Source organism: Polyodon spathula, chromosome 18, assembly GCF_017654505.1.
Source record: "Polyodon spathula isolate WHYD16114869_AA chromosome 18, ASM1765450v1, whole genome shotgun sequence".
NCBI classification, from domain to species: domain Eukaryota; kingdom Metazoa; phylum Chordata; class Actinopteri; order Acipenseriformes; family Polyodontidae; genus Polyodon; species Polyodon spathula.
The window spans coordinates 17,539,519-17,558,891 of NC_054551.1; the positions used below are offsets into that span (position 1 = coordinate 17,539,519).

The following is a 19,373-nucleotide window of genomic DNA, read 5'->3' on the forward strand; positions in this document are numbered from 1 at the left end:
TGTTTACCATTTACATAGTCTCAAATCATTCAAGTTAATATACATATGAATCCAATTAGTTTAAATCACACATTTCTTGGAGTTTAGGGAATGTATAAACTCTTTAATTTTAAGACTAGGAGCGCAAGCTGGGCAACGTTGACAAGGAAAATTCCCAACACTCCCGATCAGTGTGCCTGTCCTAACAGGCTGTGAATTAGTGTCTGCTCTCACCAATCTCTCTCTTAGGTTTTTACCTTTTGAGTATACATACAATGGAGGATCTTTAAAAAGATTAGTCATTTGTCTGTCACTTAATAATATTTGCCAATGAGTATTGACAATACCCCTGCTCCGAGTACTGGTGTTACTATAAGCAGTCTTAAAAATACAAGAAAATGTCTTTGTTTTGGTGCCTTTTCATCAAAAACTTGTCTCGAGACGTTACGACATTTTAATAAAAAACAGAGTTTAACCACTGTACATGATAGCCTCTACAAATAAAGCCTTGATAGAGTATATACAAAAGCTTCATTGGTAGAGCAAATACGTCACAAATTGTCTACAAGATAGACCTTTTTTCAGTGCAACAGGACGGAAACTTCTAGCATGTAATAGGCTGTTCTTTTCCATATCCTTTCTATATAAAGTGGAACCCAAAATACCATCCTTAATAAAAATCATTGTGTCTAAAAAATTAACTTGTAGGGCATCCACGTGATGTGTGTACACATTTAATACTGTCTCTCCTGCCACTGATGTACATACAATAATTAACTTTCTGTGCCAATCCACATAACAGAAACATCACCAATTTAACTCTTCCAAAATATCAAATTCTGTGTAAAAGTATTATTGTTCCAAATCTGGAGGTCCTCTAGATAGCCCAGATAAAGATTTGCATAGTTTGGTGCTATCATTGCACCCATAGCAGTACCTTGAATTGCCAAGTCAATTGATCCTCAAAGAGAAAATTATTTTCAGTTAATATTAACTCTGCAAAATTAAGAAACATTTCAAATCTGAAACATTTCAATTCTATTTCATCCATTATATTTTTAATTTAATTGTTTCATACAACATTCTACCCCCTCAAACACACATATTGTTGGGTGGTCCTTTAAGAACCATTTTCACACCATTCTTTAACTAAGAAACCCAATGTGAAAACAGACCCAGTAGTGTACAAAGTTAAGCCCTTGATATTCTTATAGTCCAACATCAAAAACATTTTGCATGGTATGTGACTGCCACCTTCTGGTCAAAAACAATACAACACAGGCGTCTGATTGTGTAGAACAGGGGATCCCAATGTTTTGGTGATGGAGGGCCAATTTCCGGAGGTTGCATGGGATGGGAGTCCTCACAAGAAAATGTACCACTCAAGAAACCGAAATATGTCCCAAATCGTACCTTTTTTTATTTCCTATACATTTTTGTTTTTAAATTAGGAATGTATGTCACTACCACTGCAACACCAGCAGCTTTGAAATGTATTTGTATTTTATCCTGTGTCTTGGAGACACAACAAGCTTAGGCTTGAGCACCAATATCATGAGGTCACATCTTACATTGTCCTGCTTACAACAATTAAAGAAGATAATACCGAAATAGGTACCCTTCAAACTATACCAATTAAACTCTTTTGTGTGTTACTCTTCAGTAGTGAGGCAGAATGCATCTTGACTTGTACAACTGACCACTTCACTAAGAGTTGAATGTATGTGCAGTGAACTCCACTTAATTCAAATCTCTGGGGACCATACAAATAGCCTGAGATGTGTAAATTGCCCCACAGTGTGGACATTTAGAGCTATTTCCATAGTAAATGTGCAGAAATAAAACAGACGTTACTGTATTTTACCTTGATTTTATTATCATGTTATTTTCCTTCAGCACCTCTGTGCACTATTGGCACCATTATTTATTTAAGGGACAGAGAGGGATTGAGAGGGTCCAGATTTGATCCAAAACATGTAAAAAAATGTATGTTAGGGAATTTTTACGAACTTTGATTGCTGTGTATTATTAATTTCCCCCAAATTACATGCACAATTTTTTAACGAAAATTTTCAGAAAATGTAAAAACATCATAACACAGGTGCCTGACTGAACAACATAACATAGGCGCCTGATTGTGAACAACAACATAATACAGATTATGTTAAAAGGCCGAGTAAGAACTATATCCTAATTATAGTATGAAGTTATTTATGTACTAAATATGCTCATTATAATAGCCAATCTCTATTGGTTAGCTTCCTGTTGACCATGTACATCAATGTAATTTTAATGCACATAACAATTCAGAAAGATTAGAAATGTTTGGTTTCTGAAAACATAATTCTGATTGTGTAAACAATTATTTTATTAGGGAGTTCACTGAAAACACCACCTAGAATATTGCCTCTGAATAGAGGTCATGCACATTTTCTGGAACATTTATTCTATTACATATTATCATACATACATGCGTAGAGGTGTGACGGAAAGATGAGTTCTGGTGATGAATCTTCCTCCCGACCTGTGAGGGCGCTAAAGAACGGGAGGAGAAGTATCTGGAAGGGCTGGCCTGACAGTTCGTTTCTGGGTCAGGGAAGTTGGTCAGCCTGGAGGGAAGCGTGACTCTGCTGTAAGACCGTATTGATTTGAAAGGTAAACAAGAGGCAGCTGCAAGTAATAAGGCAGCTGCAACCGTTTATCTCGATATCATGCGGGATTACATATAGGGGCCAGGGTAACGCTGATCTTCTCCTTCGTTTGGGTTAACGTTAGGAGAGAAGGACTGAGAGAGGAGCTCTCAGAGTATTGTGAAGAGTGTCGTACGTGTTGTGTGTTATTTTCTGTCTGTCTGTAATTGTCTGTCTTTGTCGCACCAATAGACAGTTAACGCACATCTCCGGAGCTGTCGAAAGGAGAGCACTATCCGGAGCACCACTGCACTGAGCACCTGCACGTTTTCGATCACCCAGGACTGGTGACCGTACCGTTGTTTTTTGTTCGGGACTGTGCCCTTGTTTTCATTATCCCTGTGCTTTACATTGTTGTGTATTGCCGGGGATTTATTATTTTTGACGGTCGCCAGACCTGGAAAAGAGCAATAAACCACACTTATTCACTGAATCACTTGTCTGTTCATCACTCCTGCACCGCATCACCGCGACATCTGTTCCCCTTACCAACCACTTTGCCACAAGTGGTGTCAGATCCGGGATGGACCACAACGCACTGGCGTAACTGCTGCAGGCACTGGAGATCAGACGGGATGCAGAGGAGAGACGGAGGGAGGAGCGTTATACTGCGCTCATTGAACGGGTAGGGCTGATTGTTGCTGCAGGATCGACCCCAACCGGAACATCATTGATGTCGGCCCCGAAGGCACAGGCCATGAAAATGACGGCGGAGGATGATCCGGAGGCATTTTTGGTGCCGTTCGAGCGGCTGGCAACCGCGGCGGGATGGCCTCGGGAGTTCTGGGCAAGCCAGCTAGGACCTTGCCTGGTCGGGGAAGCGCAGGCAGCTTACCAAGCCCTGAGCGACCAGTATGCCACTAACTATGACCTAGTCAAGCAGGCTATCCTCCGTCGTCTCAACATCACCGCGGAGACCCACCGGACGCGGTTCCGCGAGTACCGGAGAGCCCCGGAGACACGCCCCAGGGTGGTGGCACAGCGGTTGTGCGACCACATGGTCCATTGGCTGACCCCAGAGAAGAAGACCGCTCAACAAATGGGGGAAGCCATTGTGGTGGAACAATTCTGCCATGTGGTCGGCGCCGAAACTCAGGCGTGGGTACGGCGCCACAACCCTGACACCCTGGAGGAGGCGGTCAAATTGGCCGAAGATTTTGAAGACTCTTTGACGTCAGCCCGGGTCGGGATCCTGTCAGCCCCTGCCCTGCTCAGGAACCAACCTCTCCCTCCCTCTCCTCCAACACCACCACCATCACCCTCGTTCCCGGCACCCAGACCTCCCAGACCGCCGACCCCGTTGGGCCCCCTTGCCTCCCCCCCATGGAGACCAAGGTTGGCCCCCAGCTGGGGTAGAGGTGTTGCCCCTGCCCCGTTGCCCTACCAGCAGCGGGACAGATATTTAACCTATGCCCCCTCTGTCCCTCCACTCTGTTTTAGGTGTAACCAGCCAGGACATAGGGCCAGGTCATGCCCCGCTGCTATGGAGTGTGACGTGGCTGCATGCAACTGGACACCTGGAACGGGTAAGCAGGGGGAAAACGGTTGGGAGGGGCCCTGTCTGATTGACGTGGTTTTAGGGAATGTGAAAACCCACGCGTTAGTGGACACAGGGTGTGAGCAAACCTTGATCAGGACAGCTCTCTTGGGCGGTATGTCGTGGCGGCCACAAGGTCAGGTGGCCATCTCCTGTATCCATGGAGACACGGCGGCATACCCCACCCTAAAAGTATATTTATCGGTAGGACCGATAAAACGTCACCTTGTAGTCGGGGTGGCGGAAAGGTTGCCGCACCCAGTTATTCTGGGCCGAGACTGGCCAAAATTCAAAGAATTGGTGCAAATAATGGCAGTCTCAGCCACACACGTAAACGTGGCAGAAAAAGGGAAAAAGGAACGGATTGGTGATGTGTTTCCTTTTCATCCTGAAATGTTTTCCCCTCTGTTCCGTCCTAGAAAAACAAATAAGGAGAGACGGACGGCGAAATGGGAGGGAGCGTCTTTGAGACAAGGCTGGGGTCTGGTGGGAGAGTGCTGTAATGGTAACAAACGCCAGTCGAAGGGAGTGGGAACGCAGTGTGACCGAGAGAGCGAGGTTACTGGGCCGACTAGGGCAGAGGTTATTCCAGCCCCTCTCAATATACCGGACCCGTGGTACTCAAGCGCGGACCTAGTGTGGGGCCAAAAGAACGACCCGTCACTGGTGCACGCTTGGGGGCAGGTCCGGTCCATTGAAGGTAAGGATGTTGATGGCGCTGGGCCGCTAGTATATCCACATTTCAGTATAAAGGGGCAATTACTATATAGGGTAAACCTAGCCGCGGGCACAGGACAGCCTGTAACACAATTATTGGTTCCCCCGTCTTGTCGGACCGAGGTCATGAGGCTGGCGCATGATATCCCTTTTGCGGGGCACCTCGGAGCCGAGAAGACGAGGGAGCGAATATTGGCTCGATTCTATTGGTTAGGTCTTCATACTGATGTGTCGAAATATGTAGCCACATGCCCAGACTGCCAGCGAGTAGCGCCAGGTCGAGTGCACCCCGCTCCTTTGATCCCACTGCCGATTATTTCCACTCCGTTCGAGCGCATTGCAATGGACATAATGGGCCCTTTGCTACCTTCTGACTCTGGGTATACGCATATATTAGTAGTGGTGGATTATGCAACGCGATACCCAGAGGCAGTTCCATTGAGGTCCACTAGTGCAGCTGCAATAGCCACCGAGTTAGCGCAGATTATGGCTAGAGTAGGGATCCCCAAGGAGATTTTGACTGATCACGGAACCAATTTTTTGTCCAATACGTTACAGCAGGTGTACAAAATATTAAAAATACGTCCCATCAGGACGTCCGTTTATCATCCACAATCGGACGGTTTGGTTGAACGTTTTAATCAGACCTTAAAGTCGATGCTGAGGCGATTTGTAACACAGGAGCAGAAACATTGGGCATCGCTTCTTCCCTACCTCCTTTTTGCGGTGAGAGAAGTGCCGCAGAGTTCAACGGGGTTCTCCCCCTTTGAGCTCCTGTACGGCCGGCAGCCTCGCGGCATTCTCGACCTGCTGAGAGAGGGGTGGGAGGAGCACAAAGGCTTGTCTAAAAATGTAGTGAAGTATGTGCTCCTACTACGAGATCGCCTGGATTTGGTCGGTCGTTTGGCCCAAGACAACCTCAGATCGGCTCAGCACCGACAACAGCAGCATTACAACAAAAATGCACGGATTCGAACCTTTCGACCAGGGGACAAGGTAATGCTGCTACTTCCCTCATCTGAATCGAAACTGTGTGCTAAATGGCAGGGGCCGTATGAGGTGATTCGGGCTATAGGGAAAGTAAATTATGAAATTAGACAGCCCGATCGCCGAAATGAACGTGAAATTTATCATGTCAATTTGTTAAAGCCCTGGCAGGCAAGGGAGGTCTTATTTATAGCCCCAGGCAATATGGAGGATGATTTAGGTCCCTGTCCAGAGACCCCGAGCACAAGAGCGATTTCTATGGGGGAACAATTGGTTCCGGATCAGCAAAGAGAGCTGCGTAAGCTTATTGAGGAGTTCAGCGATGTTTTTTCTGACGTGCCCGGCAGGACAAACTTAGTTGAATATGACATTATCTCTCCACCAGGTGTCACAGTGCGAGAGAGACCGTACCGGATCCCGGAAAGTCGACGAAGTGGCGTTCGCAAAGAGGTATGGGATATGCTCGAGCTTGGGGTGATTGAGCCTTCCAGGAGCGAGTGGTGCAGTCCGATCGTCATAGTGGCTAAGAAAGACGGCACCAACCGCTTCTGTGTGGATTTCAGAAAGGTGAACGCTATTGCTAAGTTCGATGCATATCCCATGCCTCGGGTCGACGAACTTTTAGACAGACTGGGAAAAGCGAGGTTTATTTCCACTCTGGACCTGACGAAGGGATACTGGCAAATCCCTTTAACCCGCAGCTCCAGAGAGAAAACCGCATTTTCAACACCAGAAGGGCTGTTCCACTTTAAAACCATGCCGTTTGGGCTACATGGTGCGCCCGCTGCCTTTCAGAGACTGATGGACCAGGTTTTACGCCCACATCATGAATATGCAGCAGCGTATATTGATGACGTGGTGATTTACAGCTCCACCTGGCGAGAGCATTTGGCTAGGGTTGCAGCCGTTCTTCAGTCTCTAAGGGCAGCCCGGCTGACAGCTAACTTGAGGAAATGTGCGTTTGCCAAAACAGAGACTCAATATTTGGGATTTTTAATGGGGAATGGAAGGGTGAGACCTGTAGTAACCAAAATCCAGGCTTTGGTTGATGCAGCGATCCCCAAAACCAAGACTCAGGTGAGGTCACTACTGGGCTTAGCCGGTTATTACCGCCGCTTCATCCCCGAGTACGCCACAGTGGTTAACCCGTTAGTCGACCTCACCAAAAAGAGTGCTCCAAATTTAATTAAATGGTCAGCTGAGTGTCAGGGAGCGTTTGATACTATTAAGCGTACACTTTGCCAGGCCCCCACTTTTATTACACCGGATTTCACCAAGAGATTCATCCTCCACACCGACGCATCAGATGTAGGTTTGGGTGCAGTCTTGTCCCAAAAAGTAGCTGGAGTAGAACACCCGATATTATACCTCAGTAAAAAAATGTTACCTCGGGAACGCAACTACTCCGTAGTCGAAAAAGAGTGTTTGGCCATTAAATGGGCTACTCACTCTTTACGATACTACCTGCTGGGACACTCATTTGATCTGGTCACAGACCACGCCCCACTCAAGTGGTTAAGCACAATGAAGGACAGCAATGCCCGGATAACTCGGTGGTATCTGGCATTGCAGCCCTTCATGTACCACATGGTACACCGTGCGGGGAAAGACCACCAAAATTCGGATTATTTTTCCCGGGAGGGGGGAGTAATGGGGAAGGTAGATTTAGCCGAGTGTTCCTTCGGCTCCACTCTGAGCGGTGGGATATGTGACAGAAAGGTGAGTTCTGGTGATGAATCTTCCTCCCGACCTGTGAGGGCGCTAAAGAACGGGAGGAGAAGTATCTGGAAGGGCTGGCCTGACAGTTCGTTTCCGGGTCAGGGAAGTGGGTCAGCCTGGAGGGAAGCGCGACTCTGTTGTAAGACCGTATTGATTTGAAAGGTAAACGAGAGGCAGCTGCTAGTAATAAGGCAGCTGCAACCGTTTATCTCGATATCATGCGGGATTACATATAGGGGCCAAGGTAATGCTGATCTTCTCCTTCGTTTGGGTTAACGTTAGGAGAGAAGGACTGAGAGAGGAGCTCTCAGAGTATTGTGAAGAGTGCCGTACGTGTTGTGTGTTATTTTCTGTCTGTCTGTAATTGTCTGTCTTTGTCGCACTAATAGACAGTTAACGCACATCTCCGGAGCTGTCGAAAGGAGAGCACTATCCGGAGCACCACTGCACTGAGCACCTGCACGTTTTCGATCACCCAGGACTGGTGACCGTACCGTTGTTTTTTGTTCGGGACTGTGCCCTTGTTTTCATTATCCCCGTGCTTTACACATTGTTGTGTATTGCCGGGGATTTATTATTTTTGACGGTCGCCAGACCTGGAAAAGAGCAATAAACCACACTTATTCACTGAATCACCGTTGTCTGTTCATCACTCCTGCACCGCATCACCGCGACATCTGTTCCCCTTACCAACCACTTTGCCAACATTTTTTTTTTTTTTTTGCCAGCAAAGAAAGATAACTTTAGAAACCCCATCCCTCTCGCATACTAAGCTGTGTATACAGCCTATAGTATTACATAACAGAAGGGCTGGGAAATATGCAGAAATAGTGAACGAGTAGAAAAAAAGCTAGCCCTTCAGGCACATGGTGGAGATCAGGGGATTTTGAGATTTTAAGAGATGACTATAAAAGAGGCTGTGTAGGTGTTCAGTGGGTTTAGAGGCAGGTATTCCTGCATTGCAAACAGCTTTCTGTTACTCTTGGAAATCATCCATTCACAAAGATTACAATAGCTGCAAAATATTATTTGTACTATATTATTAATAAATTAATGTCTGCTTTTATTTTTCGCTCTTGAACTCATGCTGTTAAAATCCTACCTTGGGATTCCACTCGGGATCCAGAATCTTTACAGATGCAACGTACTCCTGCATTGCCTGGATCGCAGTCATGTCACCCAGCTGCTTCCAAGCCTCCCTAAACAAATGAGTCAAATGAAATTACAAAATTAGAGCCAGCTGGATCATGAAAAAAGTACATCTCTGTGATAGGGGAGCTAATATCTAGTTAGAGGGGCACATTCTGAAAGAAATGATGAGTCTGACCAACTTGCATTCGTACAGAGGTGTATTAAAGAAGGCTGGCAGGTACTTATTCAAAACTACTGCACGCAACATTACCAATAGGCTACATACCAACTTAAAAACATCTGAGTAAGTGAGTTTCTTTGATATAAAACAATGATATAAAATGATCATGTTCAAAGAACATTTATATACAGGTAAAAGCTGATGCAGTGTTAGCAAGCTCAGAACTTGCAATACAGCTATTTTGCAAGGTGCTGACGAGAGAGCTGTATATACTTTTTTTTGCGCTTTGATCAACCATTCACAACATAAAATTGCTAGAAAAGTACGTTGACATCCTTAACACTGTTCTTAAAAGGAAAGCACTACAATTTGGTAAGTTGACGTTTGCGTTCCAGTAGCTTCAGTACCAAAACTTAAACTAGAAATTAAGAGTTTGTGTGTCGTCTTTGATCCTGATCTATCATTTGAGACTCATATTAGGGAAGCTACTAAAGTATCTTTTTACCATTTGAGAAATGAAGCCAAACTGAGACCAATTATTTCAGTATCTGATGCCAGGAGACTAACAAATGCTTTTGTTTCAATTGTCTGCAGCAATAATAATCAAATTAGCCTCACATTTATGATGTAAAAAGCCCCATCAGAAGCATCTTGTGATGGCCTTTAGTAGGTAGCTTATTACTAAAACAATGTTCAGCTCAAAGATTTTAAAAATATTTTTCAAGGATGTAGAGAATTTTAAATGAAATACCATGAACGACAGGTGTTTGAGAGAATTATTGAATTTACTACATCCTATTTATTCTACCTTAAAGTCCTCAAGTTATTTAACAACCTGTCTACTTGCTTTCCATTGAAATAATGTAGCGACATTCCTGTATGATTATATTCACCTACCACTTCTGTTTCCCTTCAAAGTCAAAGAACCCGGGTTTTGTTGTATTACATTTCCCAACCTTGGCCTAACAAGAAAGACAGAAAAGAAAGGCATTTCAAAATTCTTCACTTTGAAACTTTGCATTTGTACAGCACATCATCAGCTGAATACGTATATTAAAAATCACATTTTAGATGCATTTCAGCTGATCCTATTAAAAGGTATATGGACCAGTATGACATTTTTAGGATTCTAAAAAGGAAGGAACAAACCTCCATTAGGTTTACTTAGCTCAACCCAGTTGCTTTAAGTGTATTTTTCAAGGACAATTTGTCTAAATTCAAATTAAATGTGTTCATATGTTGCAATTGCATACTGTACTTAGTTTTGTAAACCCAAATGGGAAAAAGCTGTTAACCACTTTTAAATCACAAATTAAAATGCAAACTTTTACTATCCCTTTAAGATAGACTGTTGGGTTAGAAATGGTTATCCCTTTAAGAGGAGGTATTTGTCTCGTTTGAAGTGATTAAGAAATGTTTTGCAACTACAACCTGTTTGCAGTATCTGATAGTAGGTATATTGTGGTTTTAAAACTGTAGGCAAACGTTTGGTAAGCAGTTGCTACAAATCTCTTTTCTAAACTTGAACAGTGAAACTTTGATACAACGTACTGCCTTGGGACCGTAAAAACAGTATACCAAGGCATGTAATAACCAGGTACATGCACATACCCTCCAAATCGGCACAAAAAAAAAGTACAGTAATAATAACTTTTAGAAAGAATAAAACTGATAATAAAAATAATATACAAGTCAATAAACATAACCATTCAAACCGTCAATTCAGGCACAGCAATCATTGCCTATACTCTATGGCCACACTAGCGTTTTAGAACAGAGTTAAGGGTTCAAAACCTGTTTAAAAGTGCCTAAATCGATTTGCATCCACACTAAACACGGTTCATAACGGAGTTCAACAACCAAGTTTGAAACCAACTCAGGAGGTAGTCTTGAACTCGGCTGTCGGCATAACTGGGTTAGATAAACTGGTTTAACTGTAAACTGGACGTGAACCCTGTTCGAGTCTGGTTACACAGTATCCTCCGATATCCCCTAGTGCTTTGCTGTAGTACGTTGCCATAATCCCCCTGGTCACATGAGATAAGAATAAAGAAAAGACAAGCCTGAATTAAAATGCAGGAGGATTGTTTCTTGTCATATTCCATTGGTACAGTCAGATATGCAAATATACTGTAGTACACAAAACTTAATGTGTCCAAAACACTTAAATGAGCTTAGATCCCGTCATATATTAGCAAGTTAAAGGTCTTTACTTCGACTTTTAATTAAAGAATGTCTTATCCGCCCCAGATTTTCCCTTTGTACAAATGCCCATCTAATTTATTTACTATGGCATGGGCATGGGCATGGGCATGGGCATGGGCATGGGCATGGGCATGGGCATGGGCATGGGCCCCCCCCCCCCCCCCCCCCATACGAATTATCCCCCTTTTGATTACTTAGGCACTTTCTCGTAGCTCCTCCGTTCTGCTCCTGTGTTCAATGAAAATACAGTGGCTCTCAAAAATATTCACCCCCCTTGGACTTTTCCACATTTTATTGTGTTACAACATTGAATCAAAATGGATTTAATTTGGAGCTTTTACCACTGATCAACACAAAAAGAGTCCATAATGTCAAAGTGAAAAATGAAATCTACAAATTGTTCTAAATTAATTACAAATATAATACAGAAAATAATTGACTGAAATGACTGTATTCACCCCCTTTGCTACGACACAGCTAAATAAGCTCTGGTGCAACCAATTGTCTTTAGAAGTCACATAATTAGTTGAATGGAGTCCATCTGTGTGCAACTAAGGTGTTTCACATGATTTCAGGTTAAATACACCTGTCTCTGGGAGGTCCCACAGTTGGTTAATACATTTCCTAACAAAAACTACATCATGAAGATGAAAGAACATTCAAAGCAAATCCTCAATAAGGTTCTTCAAAAGCACCAACCAGGGGTAGGACATAAGAACATTTCCAAGGCATTGAATATCCCAAGGTTAAAGTTTACACAGTAAAGTCCATTATTAAGAAATGGAGAGAAAATGGCACAACTGTGAATCTGTCTAGAGTATCCGGGGGAGAAGGGAACTAGTAAGGGAGGCCACCAAGAGGCCTATGACAACTCTAAAGGAGTTACAGTCTTCCACAGCTGAGCTGGGAGACACTGTGCATACGACAACTAGCCCGGGTGCTTCACAAAACTGGCCTTTATGGGAGAGTGGCAAAAAGAAAGCCAATGTTGAACAAAACTCACATCAAATCTCAGCTAGAGTTTGCCAGAAGGCAAGTGGAAGAAGATTCTATGGTCTGATGAGACCAAAATAGAGCTTTATGGCCTCAACGCTCAGCGCTATGTTTGGTGCGAGCCTAGCACCGCACATCATCCTGAGAACACCATCCCTCATGTGAAGCATGGTGGTGGCAGCATCATGCTATGGGGATGCTTCTCTGCGTCAGGGCCTGGAAAGCTCGTGAAGATAGAGGGCAAAATGGATGCAGCAAAGTACAGAGAAATTCTGGAGGAAAACCTGTTGAAGTCTGCAAGAGACCTGGGACTTGAGAGAAGATTCATCTTCCAGCAGGACAATGACAAAGAAAGAATGTGTACACATTACAGTAGTTCCTGGGATACAGTCATCCAGCAAAGTGTTTTTCAACAACTGCTGGGTTAAACTAAACCGGTTTTATTATGGCAATCTGGACGGTCTAACACTGTTGGGCTAGGGTTCAGGAGACGATTGTCTCAGCGACTGCTGCTTTTTAAACTTGAGCTCTTTGACAACATAATTCTGTCTGCTTTCGTCCATTTAAGATTTCTCCAATAATGTACAGTTTGTCCTTAAGTGAAATGGAGGATTGTTTAGAGTTGGCCATGATAATACTGCATAAATTACAGTAATAGAAAGTAAGGTCAAGTTCAAACAGCAAGAAGTTGGCCTACGAGTAAGCAAATATGCGCAGCACCACTGCGTGCCATCGCGGTGGGTGCGTAATATTCAGGAAGTATGCACGATCGGAGCACGTACTAAAAGGTGAATTTAAACAGGATTTAATACACATTTTATTCGTTTCCATGATACTGGTTCTTTATATATCAGTCTGTACGTTATAGCCCAGGTACGTTGTAAATGGGTTTGACTGTATTTGTTAACAACATAAAACTGTACAACATTCAAGTTTTTTATTTCATAGCCCAGAAGGGGTGTGTCTGATAGAGACTGAAACTGGGAAAAAGAGTGATATCAGCCAGTTTGGCTAAATTTGTCTTTTTTTTGTATTAAACATCGATTCCACATGGGTAACAGTTACTACGGTAACATTTTACAAAATACATGTGTGGAACCGCTGAATACAACAGGCATATTTGCAGAATAACTGTAGTACAGCACTGTTATATTTATATACAGCCACCTTCATTTCAAAGCTGATGCCTAATGGTCTTTGCAAGGTCGCTGACTGAGTAAAAACAGACCGTACAGCGTACTGGAATATCCACAGTCGACCCACACTCGCTTTGCCCACAGCGGCTGTCTTCCGTCACTCTCGGGATATTTCCCTACACAGAAGCATCATCACCAAGCCGCCTCTATTTCAAACACAATAAGAAGGTTGCTGATGCTGTTACCTGTTTGTACCTGGCGTATAAATAAAGGAGCTGTACTCTGCTTGCAGACTGAATCAGCCCTCCCAGCCGCACTGCCGCTGCTTCGAACTCGGCTTCCAGCACCGAGCCATCCCGGCGACGACCCCAGTCCCCGGCGCCACATCCCTCCTCCCCGGGACCTGAATCTGAATCTGAATCTGAACCGCCCAGTGGCTCCCCCGTATCGGGGCGGGTAGGGTCGGTACCTGAACCTGTAGCCGAGTCGGGGGAAGATGAAGTGGAACGCGACGCCATTTTTATGGACAAATTTAAAATATTGGGGAGAATATATCCAAATATATTAATTTAATGTATATGACAATTCAGCCCACGCAGGTTCGTTTTGCATCTACTGCTGTAGCTGGCCTGGATTCGCCTCTCACAGATCTTCTTATTCATTACAGTCGGACTCGTTGCTAAGACTGGTCCGTCCACAGGCCGCTTCTCTAAGCGCTCCCTCCCAGGGAGCAAGGAACACACAGAAAGGTTCCTGCCTGCACAATCCCCTTCTTTGTGTGTGTGTTGAATATAAAGAAACAAATAATCATAAAACGGTAGACATTATGCAGGCTCACACATTTTTGATATGTGAAATATATTGATTTTTTTTTAAAGCTTCAAATATAGTTTGACTAAAGTTTTCAACTGTAAACATTGGTTAAAGCATAAGTCGTCTTGGGTCACTGATTCAACCCAAGCATTGTCTATGCTGAGCTACATATACAGTAGAATGTATAGAATCAGAAAAATACATTTGTTGGAGATAAGTTGCCTATAAATAATGTGTCCAACAGGATGCACCTTAATATAGTCACACAAGACATTTTTTTCTAGATTCAGTACTGCTTAGAACCACTGGGTGGAGCTGAATGGGACTATGGCCACTGATCTATAAACACTGGACACTGTACGCCTCAACACGCTGTATTTATGGCAGGGGGTAACGTCATTGGAGGTATGCCCGCGGCCATGTTACCACATCCAGCAAAGCCCTGGCCGCCATAATTTGTCATTTAATTATTTTTATTAATTTGACAAAGATGCCTCGCTGTTCGGCCTTTGCATGCAGCAAATTATCGACCAAGGGATGTGGCAAGACCTTTCACCTGTAAGTATTCATTTTAGGTTGGTAACGTATTAGTTAAAATAATGTATAAAACGACCTCGTTAAACGGCGATTACAGCAAGTATCGCACATTCCTGAAAAACAAAGTTTCTTAAGAATGCATTGGGTGTGCAGAGATAGTATATCCGTCCTCAGTACACCTCTAACAAGGATGTGAAAACGCAACACACACACGCTACTTTTGGACTGCGGAAGCGAATTTAGCATAAAGAAATGTTACCTAAAAAAGCTCCCCTTTATATTTTCTACTTGAATATGTTTGCCGTTTTTGGATGTCTGATCAGTATCGTACGGGGTGTGTCCAGAATGGGAGATGTTGGGAACTGCTTTTAAATAAATAGTCATTGTTTACTTTGTGGTAAGTTTTCAAATGAAAGATTTAAACCCTCGGACACAAAGCGAGTTTTTATATTGTTTCTCCCAACGAGTGTATACATTACATTTATTTTGGTATCGTTGTCCACTGTAAACAGACAAATGAAAAGTTAGGACATTTTAAAACTACTGTAATATACATAGATTTAATCAATTTATTATATTTTACCTTTTACACATACAATGCTAAGATGGGGCAATTTGAAATTAGACGTGTCAGATTTGTATTTTTATTTTTTTTTTACTGTAGCACAGTGTAAGATCTCATCTAATTTAATTGTCAATAACTTGTATAACAGGATACTTTACAGTGTAATATGTATATACTGTATGAAAAACAAACTGTTGTGTTTGAAAAGACATTGGCATTTTGAAATGCTATAGAATATGTATATTTGTGTAATGTAAGCATATATAGTTTGCTTTGTTTAAAAATTAAATTACAAAATAAATACATTTAAAATAAATTCAGTCATGCACGCTTATTCATTCTTTCTTTTAGTTTTCCCAAGAACATTGAGAGAAGACAGCTGTGGGTGGCCAGGATGAGGAGACAGGAGTTCAAGCCATCAAACAGGGCAGTACTGTGTTCTGATCATTTTGAGGAGGCATATTTTGATAAAACCGGACAAACTGTTAGACTGAGACCAGATGCTGTACCGACAATCTTCAACTTTCCTGATCATCTTCAGAAGGTAGATACTTAATATTGACAAAATACATTTTTAAAAAAATAAATATTTAGTTACATCATCCACACACCCAAACTCAGTTATTGCAGAAAAAGTAATCTCAGTTAATTATGGCAAATATTTTGTTTTGCAAATGTTGATATTATCATTGAGTACATGGATTGCCAGTAAATGTAAAATATGCTAACTATCCTTTATCAAATCTGAGTAATTATAAATTTATCTGGTTTTTATTCAAAAGCAAAAATGATTACAATGTTTATGTTTGAGTTATATAATGCAATGAGATTACACTTTATATGTATCTGATTTCAGAAAGCTGGCAGTCACAAACCACCTACAAAAAGACAACCTGCAGAACTACACAAAAATCCACCAGAAGCAGGGTCAAGTCATCAGCAGACTTCACCAGACAAGGCCTGCAAAAAAAGGTTGAAGCTAGGTCAGCAGAAAACCAGGAGGTTGAGGAAGAAAGTAGAGGCCCTGCAAAACATTGTTGACTCCATGCAGAGTTCACACATGATCTCAGAGTCTCCTCCAAGATCAGGCTGCATCACTTGGCCAGGTCATTCACAGACCCTGCCACTGGCAAGCTAATTTTGTTTAAACACCAGAATATTGCAGTTATTTAGTTTTTGAAAATGTTGATTAAGATATGTACATATCTGAATTGTCAAATGCAACAGTGTAATGATTCTGTGTTTTGTATAAATGTATATTTTCAGTGTAAGTCAACTTGAATTACAAAATAGCAGTTTTATATTGCGTTCAGATTGCAGTCATTTAGTTTTTGAAACTTTTATTAAGATAAGAACATTTGATATTTTACTTCTAAATGCATTAGTGTAATATTTCTGTGCGATTTGTACTTCATTTAGTTTTTGAAACATTGAAGATATGTACATATTTGATATATAATTTTAAATGCAATACTGTAATTGTTTTAGAATAATTATTCTCTAAATCATCTTAAGATTGATATTGAAAACTGTTTTTCTTTCATAGTATTTAAGTCTGTTTATGTTTAGAACTATGAAGTAAATGCATACTTAGCTGTTAGACCCAAGACTTTGATAAATGTAGTAGGTGTAAGAGTTCTGTATAGAGTAAAATTATAAAGAGTTGTAAAAAAAGTGAACACCCTCTGTCTACACCACTGAAGAGTTAAGGTGGAGAGCCTTTATTATTCATATAACTGAGTTGTTTGTTCACTTCATACAATATGCTCACAGTAAGTTACATTTATTTATGTATTTAATTACTTAAATATAGTACAGCATATGCCTGGAATTATGGTAATTTAATTACTGATAAAAGTAAAATGAAGGCATTTAAGATGCATTAGGATTCTTCTTACTGTGTTTGCAATTTATTAATATTAATACATTTTCTCACTTTTTTTTTTTTTTAGCACCCTTGCCTGTATGGGCTTTGTATTCCATGTTATGGAATGTGCATTAAAAACCATAATAAAAACTCTCCCCATCTTCATTTAAGACATAAAAATAAAGAATCTGTATACACAAAGAGGTATCTCTAAGCAGTTTTAAAAAAAATAAATAAAAAAAGATGGCGCCTGCTAAGCGTGTTTATAGATCAGTGACTGGCATGTGGATGGCGCTGGCTGGAGACTGGCAGGCTCAGCCACTTTTACTTTCTGTGCTGCATGTGGATTTCGTTACTACACTGTGGTAGAGTCGCCATATTAGTTTTGATCTACAAAACCTTATCTGGAGGGTACTACTGTACTATCATTAAAAAAAAAAGTTCACACTTTCCCTTCACTTATCCATTGGTATTTCTTAACCACCGCTTGTCATAATAATGTCAGAAATCCGCTTGATTTTTCAAAGGCGGTGTGTTTCAGTACTACAGTAGCAGTTTCTATCAACTAGCTTTGTATTTGTAATCATGGCAGTATTTCTACTATGGTTCCTTTTAGAAGAGGTCAGTTTTAATGTCTTAAAAAACCTAGTTTGATGTGTAGAATGCAGACTTTGAAGCTGCTGGTAATTGGGGTGGGGGGTTACCCTTAGTAGAACGGTGCTGTGCTTTGGCTATAGTCACCCTGGATCTCCCACGACAGGGACATGCAGCAGTGAAGTTGCTAGAAGTTTAGATCTATCTAGAGAACCTGTTATCCAAATGTGAATAAACTTGGTATGGTTGGGCTAATGAAGAGAGAGAGAATATCTGAGTTTCACAAATCTACTTTATGCTTTGTTACTGTGGAAATGATGCTGCACAGTATGGTGCACTCTTACCATAGACCAGCTCACAAACTGCATTCTTGAAGTGCCTTTCAGATGACCTATTTAACTTGGAAATTCAGTAGTATCACGTCATGTTCTAAAATAAAACTATATGTATGGAATAACATGTTTCTTTCAAAACTGCACATTTAAGACGGGTAAGACTTATAGAATTGTTTTCTTAGTTAAAACCACTTAAATGGTGTGCCTTCACAGGACAATTTGAATGAAACCAGGGCTTATTTGAATGAAACAAGGGCTTATTAAGAGTAGACAAATGTTAAGGGTTAAGGGTAGTTAAGGGGTATATCTTTCAGAGATGCTTAATTTATGAATCTAGAGACAATGAAAATCGCAATCCATTGGTACACTTTTAAAAATAAGCGTGGTTTATAAAACCCAGTTATTACAGGATAACCAGTGTATACAGAAATACAAATGAAACCATCAGTAAAACCATCATAGTACAGCGCAATACACTCGACATTCACAGACTAATTGATAGAAAGGGGAATGTAAGACATTGTTCTTCCATTTTTTTAAACACTTGTTAAACCACATAATTTCATTTTTTTGTGTCATTTTTAACTTTAATACAGCCATCTATATGCTACGGACATTATTTGTCACAATTGTGCATCATCTACCTAGAAAGTAAGAAAAAGCAAGAAAGGTAAGACATTGAGAGGAAAGAAAGGAGATATCGTCAAGAAAGGTAAGACACATTGAGAGGAAAGAAAGGAGATACCGTCAAGCACAGTTTACATCATGAATTTAGCAAGCAGTAACTTAGCAATGTATTGATTTTCATAGGAAAAGGTCTGCAGGGCTTGCGTCTTCAAACAAAAACACTCCCTGGATTTGGGAAAGTAACATTTCTGGGCCTCAATAAATTTGGTTGGTAGTCAATGTGTGTACTTTTCTTCTTGGAGTTTCCCCATTTAGTTTGAATCCCTTCCCTTAACTGTTGTATGGACACAAGCCCCAAAGAAGGAAGGAAGCTAATATAAATCACCAACAAGACCAATCACGTTCCATAGTCACTTTTTTCCACATACAAAATTTTAAAGATTTCACGCTAAAAGAGTGCAAGTCTGTGAACTATCAGAAAGTTTCTTAATGTCAAATACTGCTCTTTAAATAACAATAAATCAAAAGCAATAATCCAAAATAGTGATGAAATGTGCAGCATGCAGATGAGAGACACTGGCGCTTGCGCTGTCACTTTGGGGGGTGAGTTTCCATTCATTTGCTTAGTCTAATACTGCAAGCCAATGAAAGCAGCCTTTGTGCAACCTATGTGCTGTTATTCTCTTAGGCGAGATGCTGTTTGTAGATGGGAAAGGAGACTTTATTGACTCTTGTAAGATTAGGGGAAGAAAAAGAGGAT

At 41.5% G+C, this 19,373-nt stretch overlaps 2 protein-coding genes across 2 annotated transcripts in view; one reads left to right on the forward strand and one right to left on the reverse strand.

Moving 5' to 3' along the window:
• The window catches only part of acbd6 (acyl-CoA binding domain containing 6), a 94,811-nt gene extending 80,812 nt beyond the window's left edge, over nt 1-13,999 (reverse strand). The window contains exons 1-3 of the mRNA XM_041278409.1: nt 13,521-13,999; nt 9,839-9,903; nt 8,732-8,828 (exon numbers count right to left, since the gene is read on the reverse strand). Of these exons, the coding sequence (XP_041134343.1) occupies nt 8,732-8,828; nt 9,839-9,903; nt 13,521-13,793 (435 nt within the window). The 5' untranslated portion in view covers nt 13,794-13,999. The remainder of the gene's footprint in view (nt 1-8,731; nt 8,829-9,838; nt 9,904-13,520) is intronic.
• A 469-nt stretch (nt 14,000-14,468) lies between these two features.
• LOC121330563 (THAP domain-containing protein 2-like) lies at nt 14,469-17,489 on the forward strand. The gene is made up of 3 exons (XM_041277171.1): nt 14,469-14,646; nt 15,542-15,734; nt 16,047-17,489. The coding sequence occupies exons 1-3, from the start codon at nt 14,579-14,581 to the stop codon at nt 16,326-16,328; spliced, it is 543 nt and encodes a 180-aa protein (XP_041133105.1). The 5' UTR covers nt 14,469-14,578; the 3' UTR covers nt 16,329-17,489.
• The last annotated feature ends 1,884 nt before the right edge of the window (nt 17,490-19,373 follow it).